Below are 19,212 nucleotides of genomic sequence, written 5' to 3'. Positions count from 1 at the left end.
AATTCATGATGTGTATACTATTACCATAAGTAAGCTAATTCATCGTGTATATACAATTAGCAGAAGTAAGCTAATTCATGATGTGTATACTATTACCATAAGTAAGGTAATTCATGGAGCATATACAATTACCATAAGTGAGGTAATTCATGGAGTGTATACAATTACCATAAGTAAGCTAATTTATGATGTGTATACTCTTACCATAAGTAAGCTAATTCATGATGTGTATACCGTTTTGGGATATTTCAAGTGCATACAGCCAATGTGTGCCTCACAGATTAGCTACAATTACAGTTAGATCCTATATCATCCACCGGAATGTGAAATTTTGATCCCAAAAAATCTTAAACATTGACTGATATTTACATGTACTCACGTTGGACTTGGATTATAAATTGTACTTCAGGTCATGGTCACTTGCAAACATAAACTTTACATAGTATGCGAGTTCAAGGCCAGTCATATTTACAGTTACTGGTAGACTTTTTTTATGTTGGATTGCTTCACAGCCTGTTATGATATAGATCAAGAGAAAATGTATATACATAAGGATTTGATAAATAGATAACTCTTTCCTGTTATTTATCAATTTGTGGGAGTTTGTTTGTGATCAGGGTTTACAGTTGTATTGTTGAATTCATATATAATTCAAGTGGAATTATTTATTCAAAATATTCATTACAAATACCAATGTGTTATTGACTTACATTACTTTGGATTTATGTGAACTCATTCAAAGACATTCTGGATTCTATTGTTGTATTTTATCGGGACATTCAGGACTATTGTAATTACTTCAGAATATTCTATATATTGGGACTTGTGAAAGGACGTTTAGATTATTTGGAATTTATTTCACAATATTGTTAGTATCTCTTGAATTTTCACTTTGTATTTTAGGGAAATAAATTACTTGTTGCTTTTACTTAAATTGTTAGTTTCACTTTCTTTCTGTTACATATGTTAAGGCCAAGAGTCAGGACAGTGTCAAATATCTTCACAGATATCAGGGCCTTCCGTTCAATTTAAAGTTGGAGGTTGAGTTGCCAAAGTATGCAGGTGGTTTTGGGGACCTTCCCCAACTGGGATACAGGTTTCATTTTTTTTAAAGTAGCAGTGTGTAAAGTAAAAGTAGCTAGGTGAATCACCTGGCTCCTGGCTGATAAGGAAAGCACTGGATCTACTCACCGTGATGTTCTTTTCGTATGTTAACCATCACCTTTTTTGAGAGGCTGAACTGTAAGCAAAAGATGCCATGGGTCACAGATTCCATTTCTGGCATGCATCATTGCCTCATTGTTCACTGTGCACAGTTGCAAAAGTGCACTGTTGCAAAATATACACACACACACACACACACACACACACACACACACCAGATTACTTATATTCTAAAGAATAAACAATGCTAAGAATGCCTAAATCAAACTCAAGTATTATCAGCAAAAAAAGAGGAAAGAATGCTGTAAAAATACATTGTCACTATATTTGGGGTGCTGACCAGCCTGAGCAGTACCTCTAAATGAGAATGTATATGGATTTATATATTTATAATACTTAATTGTGCAAATTAGATTTAGCTATATTTAGTTCACTACAGTCTGCTTGTGTCTTTCAAGATGAGACCAAAGAACATGCACACCACAATGGCACTTGTAATTTTTACCACTGTGAAACCTCACAAGCAGAGATATCCATTTCTAAAAATAGCCATTCGGACAAGGTGGACTGGTGTAATGGCATTAAATCTTCTTTTCCGTGTTATTATTCTTATTATTGTTCTTACTGAAAAGCTTGTACCAGGCGTTAAATTTGTTCATCTAAAGTTCATTCCAATATTTGTTTACAGTGGTGCTAAAGCCTACAGACTGTATAAATCATATAATCAAATTTGATGAATCTTCTAGAACAGTATAGTACACAAATTCCTTGCATTTCATCACCGATGGGTATACCTTGAATATTTTGGGATGAAAATTCCAAGGGAACTGCCAGCCCCCACCCCCACCCCTTAAATAATTTCAATGAAGTATCCTTATATGTGATTCATGTTTTAACATATAAATAGAGAGGGATGTATGCAGGAAAGTGACTGTTATATTTTGTTTAGCACATAAGATTACACTCTGCTTAGTTGAGGTCATATTATGCATGTAGAATCTAGAAATGTTGCATATATATTCCATAAGTTTAAAACCAATGTATCAATGTTTGTTTGTTTGTTTTTTGAGGGGGGTTGGGGGGTTGTATTATGCATTAATAATTTTATTAACTTTTTCTGATTCTGATGAGTTAATTGGTAACAAAGTTTAAAAAAAGGAGAGAAAATTTATATGTTTATTACAATGTCTGTTTTCAAACAAATCTTAATTTTGAATGACAGTTTAGAATATAAAAGAATGCATTATGTTCATTAGAGTTATTGTGTTGAAAAGAGCAGCATGGGTTGATTATATTTATACTACATGGATAATACATTTCCTTAATTGAAAGATGTATACAATTACATTTTGTCAGGAAGTATAATTGTATGCATGTATTGATGGAAACAGTAATACAAAAGCTGCTGTCCCTAATGACAACAGCCACCCATGAAATGACACACATTTTACACAAAATAACTAACTGAAAAGGAAACAAGGTAGATATAAATGAATATTACTGGTTTCAACACATTCATTTGGGACACACGTACAGACACAGACATATACATACATACATATACACACACACACACACACACACACACATATATATATATATATATATATATATATATATATATATATATATATATATATATATATATATATATATATATATATATATATATATATATATATATATATATATATATATTCCTTTGATGTGTACATACAGCTTTACTCAATATAGATTTGAAAAAATTACAAAAAGATGACAAAATGTACAAAATTATTACTGTACACACATAGTAGAATATATCTAAACAGTATATAGTGAGGGAAGAGCAAAAAGAACAAGTTTATTTTTGCCCATATGTCATCAATTATGACTTGTTTCTAAGCATATCTCAGTACTTTATCCAAAAACAATATAGCAGCAGCTGGGCACAGTGATGTCATGGTCTTTTTTTAGCAAAACGTTGAATTCAGTACAAGTGCCATTGACACCAAATGCATTGCTTGCTCTAACTCCCTCCCTACTCCAAGTGCAAAGGTAAATTTTATTGGGCGCCTATTCTAAATTTATCCATGCACAAGTGTATATCATAGCATAGCTTATAAGAGTGGCTTAGTATCTTCAAATGAGCAAAGAAAACCCCATAGATACAGCAGTCCTTTTTGAACATAAACCATCATTCTTTATTTTTGAGTGGGAGTTCAACTTAGGGCGATCTCCGGGACTTACCATGTTTCTCCAAAGGTTGGGGTCTTGAGATGGACCATTTTTTTAATGGGTTGGAAGTCTCTCTGCCCTTTTAATTTTCCATCAAAGTGTTGGGATGGGGAGGGGGAGGGGGAGAATAGTGGCTGAAAGATGGATGGGAAGTGCTACACACCTAAAAATTGGTATCATACTTCCTCCCAGCTGCAGATTTCATATTTATATTAAAATCTGTGCCAAATTGGACAAACTTGAATATTATAACCTATCATGTGCTGAAAGATGGCATTAAACCCAAAACAACAACAACCAGGGGAAATAGCATCACAAAATAAAGACTGTCGCACTGGGCTGAGGTCATTAGTCCCACATATGTGCACAGTAATATGTCTTACTTTTATTGGCATGGGAAATCAAACTGTAAAAGAATCTAGGTTTTTCTCATCTTTTGTATTTTAGATGTACTGGTCATAGACCAGAAGAGCTCATGGGATTGGATGTTACCCATTGTCCATTGTCCAGCATCCATCCATCTGTTAGCTCAAGTTTGGTAATGCTGCATCTCCTAAACTGCTGTTACTTAATCTTACTTTGAAATCATTTTGTTGCAGATGTCATTGAGTAATGCAGTCATTAGCCTTTGTCTGATTTCTGTTATTATCATTTTACATAATAGATATGCAATATCCCCACACTTCTGGCAGAAACATGAATAATTCATGTTGATCTTTACAAGTGAATAGCCTTGGTGTGCCCATGGGAGTGCAAACCATATTTCCAATATTGCTATTGGTTTTCACATTTACAAATTCTGTTAAATCAATTTAACTCATTAAGGCCACGAGAGATTTCTGTCATTTTCACCTGAAATACAAGTAGAAAAGTCATTATGGGGTTACTTATTATGAATGCATCCAAATACTTCTGCTTCGTCAGCTTCCAAGAGATTTTCATTTAGCTGGATGCTTAATTGTGTAATCGAAATATTGCTTTTTATTTTCTGTTTCACTTGAACATGTAATAAAGAAGGGTGAAAGTGGGAGTTTTTTTGTTTCTTTTCAATTTTAATTCCAAATCTCAAATGTATCCTACTTTTTGCAAAGGTTCACCTGTCTGTGTGCAGTTCAAACTGGTCTTCCTTTGATCTCGGGCCAAAAAGTCTAAAAAATCTAAAATCTGGACACAAAATTTGCAAAAAATATGGATCTCAGAAATCATGTTTTTCCTCTGTATTTTGTAATGCAGGTAGAAAGTCCATAGTTTGGTTTCGTTGTAGAGCTACATCTATCAACATTTCTGTAATATCACCTACTTTGGTGTATTTTAAATGACGTTGATGCTACAGAGCTCAGAAATAAAGTACAACCTCATGAGGTATAACTGTGTCACTTGGCCTTAATGAGTTAATGGAACTAAAAAATGACGGCAAGGTTAAGATTAACATTAAAATATGCATAATGCAATGTAGACCCTTCCTGGGGATCATATAATGCAATGTAGACCCTGCCTGGAGATCATATAATGCAATATAGACCAAGTCTGGAGATCACATAATACAATGTAGACCAAGTCTGGACATTATATCAAATTCTGAGCCTGAGTTTGCAATTGAGTTATAACTATCTGCCAGCGAGAAATCAACTTTCAAAACTAATATCATGTATGAATTATTGATTCAAAATGTTGAGCTCAAGAGTTAAATAATTTCTAGGCCAGATCTGCAATCACATAATATATCAGCAGATCAGGGTGTATTCTGTTATTACCTTCTTCAGAGGGAACTCTTTGTCTATAGTTTCATCTGGTGGGTATGGTGCCCAAGCCAAATTGGAGGACACCATCAGACAACACTGTAAGAAAACATTTCCAAAGGTGAAAGCAATAACAGATTTAGTATCTCATGTGGAGTCGTATGACATCATAGGCATGTTGCAGGATTTGATATTATGGCTCTAGTCTCGTACTGCCTCCCAAAGCCAAGTGGAAATGGATACATCCTAAAAATAAATCCATATAATTAGACATTCGGAACTTGAGAGCTAAGTCATCGGATGTATTAATATTCTATCATATTCTTCTCCCAAAGGAACTGTTCTCCTATACTGTTGCTTGGTGGGGCATAGTGCCCAAACCAAAGGCAATATTGACTGCTGGAACAGGAAAAATTCCTTTTGTCATTGGCTGTATTATACTGTATAGTCAAAGGGGAATGCATACTGTCCTAAAATAAATTGTAGGTTGTAGTTAATCAGTTGGAACTTGAGAATTTGTCATATGGTATATATAATGTGTAAGGCCACTTGTGTATACATTCCAGTGTTTAAAGTTTGTTATCCATAATTTCACACCTGAAACACTGCAGACATTGTAGCGATATTGCTGACTTTTTTTTAAAGCTACATTAAAAATCCTAATCACACACTCACACACACTTACCTAACGATAAGGCAAATTGACCTTATGTTATGGCTCTGTTTCCATTAAGCATCATTCACTTGTCAACAATTGCTTGTGACCATGCTTCAGATCCAATGCTGATCAAACTTGCAATATAGACTCATATCATTTCTTTCTTTCTTTCTTTCTTTCTTTCTTTCTTTCTTTCTTTCTTTCTTTCATATATTGAGGTAGTGCTGTATATATCACATATTTAAAAAAAGTAAATACACATTCAGCATTCTCACATATCTCTTCAAAATTTAATACAAATAGCTAGATCACATGACTAAACAATTCTGATCATTATTTTAAAATCTCTTTCAGAATGGTTCAAAGCCTCACATGAAAGAAATTTAATGTTTGAGGTCCAGACAGCTGAAACGTGAACTCATAGGACTTTTGAATTGCAGAGAAGCTGTAGATAGCCCTAAGATCTCAAGATGGCAGCCTTCATTGCTAAACAGATGGTTGGCAGCCAGTTAAAATCAGTTAAAGGTATTGTAAACTAGTTCTGTTGGTTGTGCATATGATGTTTCTTTCAGAAGATTTAAACACTGTGAAAATCCGTCCACCACTTTTAATAAATCACAGAGCAAGGAGTATAATGTGACTGGGTGGGCCATCATGCTACATGTCTGCAGCATGATGCCCCAGTGCTAGAAATCACTATAGACTGCCACACTGCAGACATCATAGCGATATGAGTGAAAAAAATTTAAAGCTACATTAAAAATCCTAATCACACACAGATATTATTATTATTATTATTATTATTATTATTATTTTTAATAAACCTAAAACAGTTAGCTATAAGCATATAAGAACTAAAACAGTTAACTATAACCACATTAGACTTGAACCAGTTTGTTCTAACTATATTAGACCTAAAACAATTAACTGTAACCATATTAGACCTAAAATAGTTTGCTACAACCATATTAGACCCAGAACAGCTATAACCATATTAGAACTAAAACAGTTTAACTATAACCATATTAGATTTTAAACAGTTAACTATAAACATATTAGACATATAACATTTAACTATAACCATATTAGACCTAAGGCAGTTAGCTATAGCCATATTAGAACTAAAACAGCTTAAATCCTATTGCACCTGAAACAGTTACCTTAATATCCATATTTGATCTAATACAGTTAGCTATGCCCATATTAGACCCAAATTAGTGAACTATAACCATATTAGACCATAAACAGTTAGCTGCAACCCTATTAGACCGTAACCAGTTATAACCATATTATAACTAAAACAGTTAACTATAACCATATTAGACCTAAAACAGAGTTCATATTGGCATTATCCCAGATCAATGGATGATAAGAAGTTTCAATATTACTTCCAATGAAAACACGACATCAATATTGCACTAATTGAACAATACAAAAATTGATTTTCGACATAGACAGTTGTCTCATGAAATAAATGCCACTTGTTTTTGTAAAAAAGGAATCTTGTTTTTTGGTGTATCAACAGTTAGTCTAGTTCCCTGCTATATGGACTCCTGATTTGGCAGGATATTATTAAACACCACTACAGGAACCAGATTCATGAAGAAAACACAAAGCAGTGATGTGATACACAGATTATTTGCCTACACGTAATGGTTGTTGAAACTAGTTGGAACACTCTTTCATATGTTGGACATTATGAAAATAAATCTTATTTAAACAGAATAATAACTAACTTCATTAGAAAAAGCGCGTTATTAAAAATTATTATTGATGTGATTGTAAAATGAGGATTCAGCCATTAAATAGCCCAGTTCCCTAATGCCGCTCCCCACCTCCCCCATGGTTTTCTCAATGTCAAAGCGATTGTTATTTCAATTTTTGGAGGTCCCTTGGTAAGTCATGCCTCACTTATAGTGCGGTCTATGTTTGTGGACCCGTTGTGCACGAGTTATCGAGGGAGAGGTGTATCAAGGTTCAGTCTAGCAGACATAAGGCAAAAAAGGGCCCAAGAAGCTTCCTGTCTCCCAATTGAAGAAAGGAGAATGTAAAACAGGCATTTGTCCAAAAACTGTGCAGCCAACTAGATACCTATCAATATAAACTTTAGAATGTTGAGGAAAGCTGGGCATCCTTCAGAGACTCAAGCTCATCCTAAACCATTGGTTCCACCACAAGTAAACATCAAGATTGGTTTGAAGAGAAGGATGAAGCCATGCAGATCAGACTTCAGAATGAAAAACATCAGCTACAGAAGGCCTGACTTAATCCTCTAAGAAAGTAGCCTTGAACAACATCAAGAGGACTGCTTGCCCAATGCAAACTCGAAGAGTTGTAAGGCACATGGCTGAACAATAAGGCAGATTATATTCAGTTCTACACAGTCAGAAATAACATAAACTCCCATGATACTTTGAAAACTGTCTACAGGCCACAGTCATTAGGAACATGTCCAATACTGAGTGTTACTAGTGCCATACTGCTCACTAACAGAAATAACATAAACTCCCATGATGCTTTGAAGACTATCTACAGGCCACAGACATTAGGAACATCTCCAATACTGAGTGTTACCAGTGCCATACTGCTCACTGACAGAAATAACATAAACTCCCATGATGCTTTGAAGACCATCTACAGGCCACAGTCATTAGGAACATCTCCAATACTGAGTGTTACCAGTGCCATGCTACTCACTGACAAAGAAAAGATACTTCAGAGATGGGCAGAATACTTTAACATCAGCCTCAAACAACAGTCATCAATCAGTGTGGTATACCTGCCATATTCTCAGTGTGTGTGTGGGTTGAGTCTCAGAAAGTGTGTTTTTAGGTCACAAGGAGGTCTGTGCATGTGAACCAAAAAAGCAACATCATCTAATTGAGATTTATTAGCTTTCCTTTTGTATAAGCCAATAAAAAATGATTGAAAATTCAAAACTGAATAAAAGAAAATAACTTTTCTTTTTTTCTTTAAAACATGTGGTAGACTTACTAAGAAAATAGTTGATAGTCTTAGCATTATCAAATGTCACATGCATGCACACATATATATGCAAACACTTACATAATCATAACCACGCTGGCAATGAATAAAAACATACACCATTAGGTTTTGTCTTTGAAATCCATTGGATGGCAAAATATAGGCTTAATCATATCTGGTCTTTGTTGTTCTCATTAGTTCTTTAGGGGGTTTGAAGGTAATGCAGGCATCATTAGTGTTCATCTTTGCACTCACTAGAGACTGGATGGTACTATTGTTCAAACTTCCAGCTCGATTCTGTGTATGAATCCTGGTCAGAGCTGAGTTGTTCTTGACAACCATAGTGTTAGCATCATCAGATACAATTTGACAAGAGACATGCTTTTCTCTATAGAAAGAAGAATATGCATCATATTTGGGACTGACCATTTCATTGGGTGAAGGGAGAGATAATATTTTAAAGTTTAATGGGAGCTTTAAAGGTTATACAGCAGACAGATGCCTGTGTCCAATATGGGTGTTAACACTGTTAAAACACAAATCAACTGCAAAAAAACAAGCATGTACTTATTACTGTCTTTACATTTCATTACAAAAAATCATTCTGAAGGTCGGTCAGTATTTTAACAAGCTTAATATAATAAATAATGGTAAAAAGAACAAATCTGAACAAATTCAGTTCATATGTCAAATATGTACTGGTTTGTCTCAATGCTATATGCAGGTGATGCTGCTATTTCACAAACTTGCCAACAGTCTTTGATACAGATGGCTTAAATGGTCTCAGTCAAGGCAATGATGTCTTGTCCTTCAACATGCATATAGTATATCTTTGATTTACTTATAACTTAAAATAAATTGGGTTGTTCGACTTTGTGAACTTTACCATTGCATATAAGCCTAATGCACTCCCCCACAGCAGTCTTCAAAGGACTTAACACATCTGTCTAGCTATTGTCAGCCTTTTAACCAATATATGAAATAGTGGTTGTTTTTACCTGACCACTTTGACTTTTAATTGCCTTGATGACAATTTGCTGTATAAACTGCTCCAAGTATAGTTTTACATGAGTTAAAAGCAGTATGGTTTACAGTTTATTCGTGTTTTGGGCATAAGTTGAGTAGGTGTTGGTTTATTTATTTTATTTCTTGAACATTACTGGGGTGGGTGGGTTGGGAGTAAAAACATCATGTTTTTAGCATGGTACATCATGTTATCGCAGGTATGGTGAAGAGGCAGTGGATCAACTGCACCAAGTGGAAATAGCAAATCAGTGCTGATCCTCCAGTGCTGAAAGCAATTAACCTGCAATTAACCTCGTGTCAAATGGCAAAGCACCTGGAGCAGATGCTATACCAGCCAAGTCTACAAGCCTAAGACTCATGGCATGGAAACTGACAACTCTTTGGACTCAGGAAACTATACACCTTGCAGAAAGGCAACAGACAACCATTGTGACATCTCATTGTTATCAGTAGCTGGCAGAATCCTTCCCAGAAATCTGCTAAATAGCCTTGTGCATCACATTGATCAAGGGCTTCTCCCTGAGAGTCAGTCTGACTTCAGGAAAGGATGAGGGGCCACATATATGGTGTTTGCAGCTTGTTAGCTCCAGGAGAATACCAGGAACTGAACTCCAACCTGTACACAGCATTCATTATCCTGACAAAAGCCTCTGACACTGTTAGTCATGGATCTTTGGAAGATCATTGCAAAATTGTCATGCCCAGAGTAATTCATTGTGATGGTTCATCAGTTCCATGAAGTCATACTCACTCGTGTCGTGGACAATTCTGAATCATCTGAAACATTCCCAGTCACCAATGGAGTCAAGCAAGGCTACATCTTGGTCTAATCCCTCTTCAGCATAACGTTCTCTGCTATGTTTGTTGATGCCTTCTTTGACTATGACACTGGTATCAATATCAGGTACCAGATTGACAGCAAGCTATTCAATCTGAGGAGACTACAAGGAAAGATGAAATTACAGGATATTACTGTTCGTGATCTCTTATTTGCTGATGACAGTTTCCTAAATGCTAAAGCTGAGTCTGATATAAAACACAATATGGACTATTTCTCTTCAACTTGTGACAGTTTCACTCTCACATTAGTTATCAAAAATTTAGAGGTGTTGTACCAACCTGCACCAGAAAAGCCTTACATAGAGCCTACCATCACAGTAAATGGCCAAACCCTCCTGGCAGTGGATAAGTTCACCTATCTTTGCCACACACTGTCATGTGCAGTCCACATCCATGACAGGCAGGTATTCCAAGCATCTACACTCTACTGATGAAATAACAGTTGAGCTGGGCAGGTTATGTCACCAGTATGCTCGAAGAGTGACTAACAGAGAAGATCTTCTCAGGTGAGCTGATGAAGGGAAAGTGATATCAGGATGGTCAGAAGAAATTCTTCAAAGACTCCCTCAAGTTGTCCTTGAAACACTTCAGTATTGACTCTAAGTTCTGGGAAGATCTCACACAAGATTGCTTCACCTGGTGCAGTTTCAACCATACTGGATTTACAGACTTTGATCAGGGGATAATTGCAGAGGCAGTGCAGAAGTGCAGGCAGCATACATCTCAGGACTGCAGCATGTCCTCTATTGATCAAGCAAACCCAAGTGGCATCCCCGTCAAGTATTCTACAAACACGTCAGAGCACAAAGTGTCCTAATCAACCACTCACATGAACACAGAAACCAAACCAGTTAGTGATGTCATGGTCATCTTCAAACTTGAAGGATTAACAACAGCTCAATAGTTTTGCTCAACAGAGCTGTTTTAGAACACTTTGTTATGACATAATGGCCATTGACTCACCCAGATGTCAGATGAGCAGTTGGTTTTTTATATGAGGACTTGTAGAGAAGTCAAGTATGTAACTCATGTCATTAACAAAGATCATTTATTGAAATAGAATAATAGTTGATTATATTGATAAACATTGCTACCAAGGATTTGCAATAATGACATGATGCTGGTAGAAACAGTGTTTTTAATCCTTCTAACAATAAGATTTTTCTCAAAACAAATAAGCAACAAGATCTTTTTTCTGCTTCACTATATCATTTTCTTAACTTTATCAACCAGAAATGTTTGAAATAAAAGTGGACAGTAAATAATCCTTACTTTTTACAATTAAAATAGGATGTTTAACCTGTTCTAACAACTCTCTTTCTCTCATCAAGGAAGAGCAGGTATTTTTAACATTGTTCTATTATGCATATCAAACGTAACAGGCAGTAATAATATTGATTTATTGTATACTTATACATGGCAGTATACTTTCATGTTGAAGTTCAAATTATAAGGACTAAATGTTAATAAAATAACATGGAGCAAAATCATCCAATTTAGTTTCCTGTACTACCAGTACCCCTTTATCTCGTTTCTATCATACCATTTCCTTTCCCTTTCCTGTTTGTTCTTTATGTGACTTACTAGTCATATTCCTTCATTATTATCTTACCTTTATTGCAATAAGATGGTTTAATTAGTACAGCAATGTAATTTAGTAATTAAAAATTTAGGAATTTGCAACCCAGATAAATCTGTTTTTTAAATATGTTACATTAAAGTAAAGCTGTACCGATGTCACTTTTTGCCGATTATGCTGATATCACGTATAGCCAATTATTAAAATTGCCGATACTGATTATGAGACAGATTATTTCAAGAAACCACCTGTTCTACAGTTAGTGAAAGCACTAGCATTTGATTGACAAGTAAACCATGCCATATTTTTTAAATAACTAACAGTGCATAAAATGGGTGCGGATTTATGTTAACACTGTTCAAATGTGGTCTCAAGCTACCATACATGTGATAACTATTTCCCACATTTATATCCCACCTTATTTCTTATTGTTAACTCATATATGCAAATAAAACTCTTTACTAAATAACATATTTATTCCGAATTAGTTTTTTGGGGGCACATATGCACTGTGATATGTTTCTTCATTCCTTCTTTTAATGATGGTAATCAATGCTTATATATCAGTGTTTATATATACGGTACAGTAATGCCAGGTCAAGCTGACTTAAGTTTCATTGGTGGGAATGGAGATCATAATTTGCTTGTTGAGAAAAAATCTACAGTATTGAGTGATCATTCCTGGGATTTAGGAAGCAGTTCACTAACAAACAAAGCATGTAAAGCGCGGCAAAAATAAATTTCTGAACTCCTGGTTGATGGAGATGTATTTTGTGAAGCTAGCCATAAAAAGGGTGGGGGGGCGGCATTTAATTCCTGAATGCATGAAATCGACGGTCACATTATACGTCACTTATCTTACATTGCAATGTACGATCGTAGGGTTTTGGTATTAAAATGTCATTATCTAAATAAAGTTTCTTACAAAACTATTATTTGGAAAATAATATAAATAATATAGATTTGCTTAATACCTGATGTTTCTATTAAAAAAAGAGAGACTGTAGGAAAGTAGGTATTTTACATCTGATAATGTATTTATTTCAGGTGACAACAGTTAGACCTATGCACTAACGGTGATACGCAATGCAAAGACCATGGAAGTAGTGCAAAACAGTCATGAAATGATTTATTTTGTAATATTATGGCTGTATTGCTTGTTGTCAGTAGAGTAATAACCATCCCATCCTTTTTGGTTTTCATTGCCCATTACATTAATAGTCTTGGAAAAATATTCACTACTTACTCTGGCGACATTTTTTGAAAATTGGCTACAAAATATTGAGATTGGCGATTTTTTTGTCAACAACTTTTTAAACACCAGGACCATCCCTGTAATGTATATGCTGGAAGTTCAACGGCCACACGAGGCTTCATTGGCTGGTTGGCTGCTGTGATTTGGATGAGTGCATGCATGGTATTGATAATTTTTTGTGAGCAGACAATCAACGGTACACTGTAGTTTACAGCAAGCGTGTTAAAAAGTATTTACTTTTAAGAATATACTGTCTTTCAATTAACCCCCAAATTGTTTATTCCTTAATTTCCACTATTTAATTCTGATTTAAAATTCAAGCCATGTCAAGATGAATGTTATGATTAAATTTATATTTTGGAAATTTGTTTACATCGGTACCGATTATTTCTGTCAATACCGATTATACTGATTGTTCCATTAATCAGTCCGATTATGAGTATGGCTGAATAATCGGTACAGCTTTACATTAAAGTATGCTTTTAACACCATGTCTGCCATGTACCAGCAGATCTGGGTTTGCATTCTGTTTACACAATGTCTGCCATGCATCAGCAGATTTGGGTTTGAATTCTTTAATTAAATATGGTAATCAGGAATTTTAACAAACAACAGGCATTTAATGAAGAATGTATTTCACTTCAAATTTGTAGCTCAAGATATACATCTATTACTATGAATCAAAAATGGTATTGCACTTTAATTGACTTACCAGAAAGAAAGGCATATCACCATATATAAGTAAGAAGAATACAGTATTTATCAACAAAACTGCAGATATATTAAGGAATCAATGTAAAGTTTGAAAGAAAAACAGTAAAAGATAGCAAATATCTGATCTACCTCAGGTGTTACAACCCATAGCTTCACTTTTAAATTGGACTTAGTATTGACTAGATGCAATTAAGGTGACAAATGTCAGTTTTGGATGAACTTAATTTTAGCTGATGTCTATGCCATAAGGAGAGGTAAATGACTGAAATTTTTACCTGAGATAAGATCATGTGCCTCGGTTATGCATATTACTACCTGTGATTAGTAACTTCATGGTTCATATAGACACTTCCTGAAGGAGAATTCAGTCTCATCTTGGTATTCTAGTTCTGAAGATTAAGATGTAAATAATGAATGAATCTGTTTATATTTTAGTGTCTTGACCCTAATAACCAACAGGTCATGTTCTACAATGTATGCATGAAACCATAAATAGAATGAAAACAGCAAAGAGATCCCAAGCTGGAGTCACATTATGCACTGACAGATTTAGGTCCATATTCATTTAAATAAGGTGATCACAAATTGTAACAAACAATTAACAAATAATTAATTGGCAGGTGCTCTTGGAGATGAAAATAAGAAGGAGGAGGGAGGGGGAGAGGAAGACCCCGAGATTGAGGAGGCACGAAGAGAGGCAGAGGAGAAACGAATGGAAAAACACCGCAAAATGGAGCTTGAGAGGGAGGAGATGAGACAATCAATTCGAGATAAGGTACACTGCATTCCAATCATGTTGTTAGGGTACACTGCATTCCAATCTTGTTCTTGTTAAGGTACACAGCGTTCCAATCATGTTGTTGTTAATTGTGTTATGGTACACTGCATTCCAATCATGATGTTGTTAATCATGTTAAGATACACTGCATTCCAATCATGTTGTTGTTAAGGTACACTGCATTACAGTCATGTTGTTGTTATGGTACACTGCATTACAGTCATGTTGTTGTTATGGTACACTGCATTCCAATCATGTTGTTGTTAAGGTACACTGCATTCCAGTCATGTTGTTAAGCTACACTGCATTCCAATCATGTTGTTAAGGTACACTGCATTCCAATCATGTTGTTGTTAAGCTACACTGCATTCCAATCATGTTGTTAAGGTACACTGCATTCCAATCATGTTGTTGTTAAGGTACACTGCATTCCAATCATGTTGTTAAGGTACACTGCATTCCAATCATGTTGTTAAGGTGCACTGCATTCCAATCATGTTGTTGTTAAGGTGCACTGCATTCCAATCATATTGTTGTTAAGGTACACTGCATTCCAGTCATGTTGTTGCTAAGGTACACTGCATTCCAAACATTATGTTGTTAAGGTACACTGCATTACAGTCATGTTGTTAAGGTGCACTGCATTCCAGTCATGTTGTTAAGGTACACTGCATTACAATCATGTTGTTATTAATCATGGTGGATTAAAGACATTACATTATCTCCAACTTAAGTAAATTTATTGTATTTGTAGCATACTGCTTTTAGTTCACTAACTTGTTAAAATTTGTGAACTTGTATAAATGTTACATTTTATATATGGTCATACAGCAGAATTCATTGACAATAATTGTAAGCTTTGTATTCATACATGAACAAACACTTTCAAAACAGAATCATAATCTGTTCAAATAGCCTTACTTAGGTTAGATTCCTGGTGTAGGCAAAATGGCATAAAAGTGAATGCGGACAAAATTAAGTTATTAATGATTACTACCAAATGAAAAAGCAAAATTGGAAAATAACAATTTAAATCTCAAGTTGAATGAAATCTGCCAACAAATGGTTACCATGACAAACTCCCTGGGACAATGGTTGTCAACAATCTGCAATGGATGAACATATTCAAGTCATATGTCATGAAGTCAGATGATTTGTGTGTTGTTATTTAGCAAGATAAGGCCATACCTATCAACTAAACATCATTTAGTATATTAGTATATTACAAATGCTATATACATCCATATCTGGACTACTATAATGTTATCTGGGGAAACACTTCTTTCAAGAATATTTACAAATTATTACTATTGCAAATATAAACTTTGCAGACTCATCCTAGATAATGTTTAAAAATCCCAAATGCAAGGCAACATGATCAAATTGGATGGACGTAGTAAGGCCAAAGTGTGTAAAGAAATTTATTAAGGCTTTGACTACAGTTTAGTCTTACTATTCTGTAAAGGAATCATTTCTGGAAACCGTATTGATGCACACATAATGGTCAACAAGTATTCGTTACCCGACTTGGTTTTGGTTAAAGGACCTTCACAATCCATTATTCAACTAAATGACTCATCAAATGCAAGAATTGGTTGTAAATTAGCTTTAGGTATCTTTTGGTTAGTTTTGCCCACCATTTGTGTGTGTGATTAAGATTTTTAACATAGCTTTAACAATTTTTCAGTCATATTGCTATGATGTTCAAACCCTCAACCTCCTCCTTCCAAGGCAGACCTTCTAACCACTAGGCCACCAGAGTGGTCACCTACCTTTTAGAAGGTGTAACAAGATCTACAGTAGTTAGAAACAACACTCCTAATTTTAGGACAATAAAAATGATGTAAGATCTTGTGATATGTTTTATTGACTCCCAGATGACCAGCAAAGGGAGTTTCATGGACTAAACTTAGAATCTGTTGAGTTAGCTATTACAGTTTGATAGTTAGCTGATCACTTGTCATCAGTGAGTAATCAGGTGGTCTAAATTTTCTCGCAGATTTAGAAACAATTAGCAAGTTGTTACCTCTGCAGAGTCAGATTTGCTAATTGCCCTCTGAATCAAACAGGAGTCCTAAGTTATTTTTTTCTGTTTGATGACAAGTAATTGTCATTTGTCACCCTGCTTAGACATAAGAGAATGAGTGGTTAAAAGAGGATCACAATGAACAATACCTTTGGACTGATCAATAACAGGAGCATAAGTAACCTCATCAAAAGCCTGACCACTGTATGTGGCAACCAAAGGAATAGTTTCCTGATCAACTTCATTCTCAAGCGCTCTTTTTGCCATACCACTATTAACGGCACAAGCTGGGTATAAATCAGGGATTTCTTTTTTAATAGGATCAGATATTTGATTCAAACAAGGCTTGTCAGTTACAATTGGATTAGTTACAACCTTATTGCCATTTAAGTCCTTACCTAGTAATAAATGAACAATGAAAGCATAGTGCCAACAGTCACTGGCCCTGAAACTAAGTATGATGTTAAGAGCATTCATGCTAAAACCATCTCAAGGTTTTACATTTTTCAGGTCACCAGCTGTCCTTCCATTTAACATTTAGGTTAATGTTATTTAAGTGAGTGATCTCACACCCCCTTTGACCACTTGGTATTTTATTTCTGTTGGTCTTTACTTTGTATATAAAATCTTTATACAGATGAATAGAGTCATATTTAAACACACGGAATTTATCAGTTTAAAAAAACGGCACATGCAAATGTTGACAGTGCATTATGCAATGGTTCTGTCCTGTTTCAGCACATTTACATGTAAATTTAGAAGTAGCATCTCCTAATTGATTATCTGCTCTCGATATTTAGCATGCATTTATGATCATTATCATGGATGAATACAGACAAACATAAATCGAATATCTAAGTTGTTTCCTTGACAATTTCAGTATGGTTTGAAAAAGAAAGTCCCTGAGGAAGAATTAGTTGCTCAGGACACAGAAGGAAGAATTGGGCGCAAACGTAAAACTCCTGCAGAACTTGCTGCTGAGGCAAGCAAAGAGGAGGAGGAGGAAGATGATGATATGACAAGTAAATTTTCCTCACTATGCTGTTGTATGAATTTTGCATAGAAATTGTAGTAAATAGTACTGTCTGCTTCGCTGCACAATGATTACAAACTGACATTGAATGTATTGAAATCAGAAAATGATTTCAGGGTACTGCTGTTTGCTTGCTATTGAACTGCATGTTGAATAACGAAATGGGAGTAATGCAAGAAATGTAGACTGTATCTACCTGCATATAATGCCTGTCCAACTGTAAACAGAGTAGAACCCATCACATAATGCACTTCCAGAGCAGATTTTGTGCCACTTGATTAAAATCATCAGAATAAAAGGATTAGAACAGCATTCAAAACTACTGCTGCCTGCCCAGTGGTTAAGAACCAGAAATTTTCAGAGTGACCAGGAAAATTGTTTGGATTTTGCTTGTCATTCCAAAAGTTGCTGGTACAAAGTTTTGGAATTTTGAAAACTGGCATTAACCCTAATCTTTGGTGCATTATGCAAGTGTAGATCTGGGTCTAAGTAGATCAGGTCAGGGTAAGCATAAACAATGATGTATATTATTTTGCCCTCACCATACCTATGGAGGTGGCATAGAGTGTTACCTATGGCTTTCTGTGACATCACATCATGTCCAGAGAATTTTGTCTCCAGGCAGTAACTTTCGAAGAACTTCATGGATTAACATAAAACTGACAGCGTTACATTAAAAAAGTCTAGTTCAATTTTCCAGCAATATTATATGGAGGCATATCCATTGTTTGGTCTGATGAAAACCGAGTTTTCTGTCAAGGCGGAGATCTCATGGGAACAAAGTCATATTCACTGGCCATTTGATTCATCAATCATATTAGATCATTCAGTTATGAAAGTGTAAAGCATTTTTTGGAAAATATCATTTTGTAATGATAAATCTCCTGAACACACAATGCCTTGTTTGATAGGTTATTAATGAGTCATCCAAGAATATGAATGGTCACCAGAACATGTTGCCTGCTTGATCTTCTAATTGTTAGTAGATGTCAGTTTTAATCAAATTGGGCCAATGTTTCTTTTAATTTGTCATTTTATTTCCTTTCTGCTCCTTTTTAAAAAGGTTAGGGTTTGAAACAGTTTGATTTTTAGCATTTTCCTGCAATACTTATTGACTTAGGATTTTGTCTTTAAATTTCCACTTAATAACAAATTTTATAGCAAGATGACTTAGGTCAAGTTTTATTTTCACTTTTTC

General features: G+C 35.0%; 1 protein-coding gene across 5 annotated transcripts in view; it reads left to right on the top strand.

The window, feature by feature from the left end:
- The window catches only part of LOC149774593 (putative complexin-1), a 294,867-nt gene that overhangs the window by 215,192 nt on the left and 60,463 nt on the right, over positions 1-19,212 (top strand). For all 5 annotated transcript variants that reach the window (XM_089945117.1, XM_089945116.1, XM_089945114.1 and 2 more), the window contains 3 exons: positions 6,133-6,303; positions 14,798-14,952; positions 17,862-18,003. In XM_089945117.1, the coding sequence (XP_089801243.1) occupies positions 6,249-6,303; positions 14,798-14,952; positions 17,862-18,003 (352 nt within the window). In that variant the 5' untranslated portion in view covers positions 6,133-6,248. The remainder of the gene's footprint in view (positions 1-6,132; positions 6,304-14,797; positions 14,953-17,861; positions 18,004-19,212) is intronic.

Source organism: Sinohyriopsis cumingii, unplaced genomic scaffold (assembly GCF_028554795.1).
Source record: "Sinohyriopsis cumingii isolate HCF-2022 unplaced genomic scaffold, ASM2855479v2 utg000198l, whole genome shotgun sequence".
In the NCBI taxonomy this organism is placed as follows: Eukaryota; Metazoa; Mollusca; class Bivalvia; order Unionida; family Unionidae; genus Sinohyriopsis; species Sinohyriopsis cumingii.
Note: the sequence above shows the minus strand (reverse complement) of the source record. Positions and strands in the feature narration are given on the sequence as shown.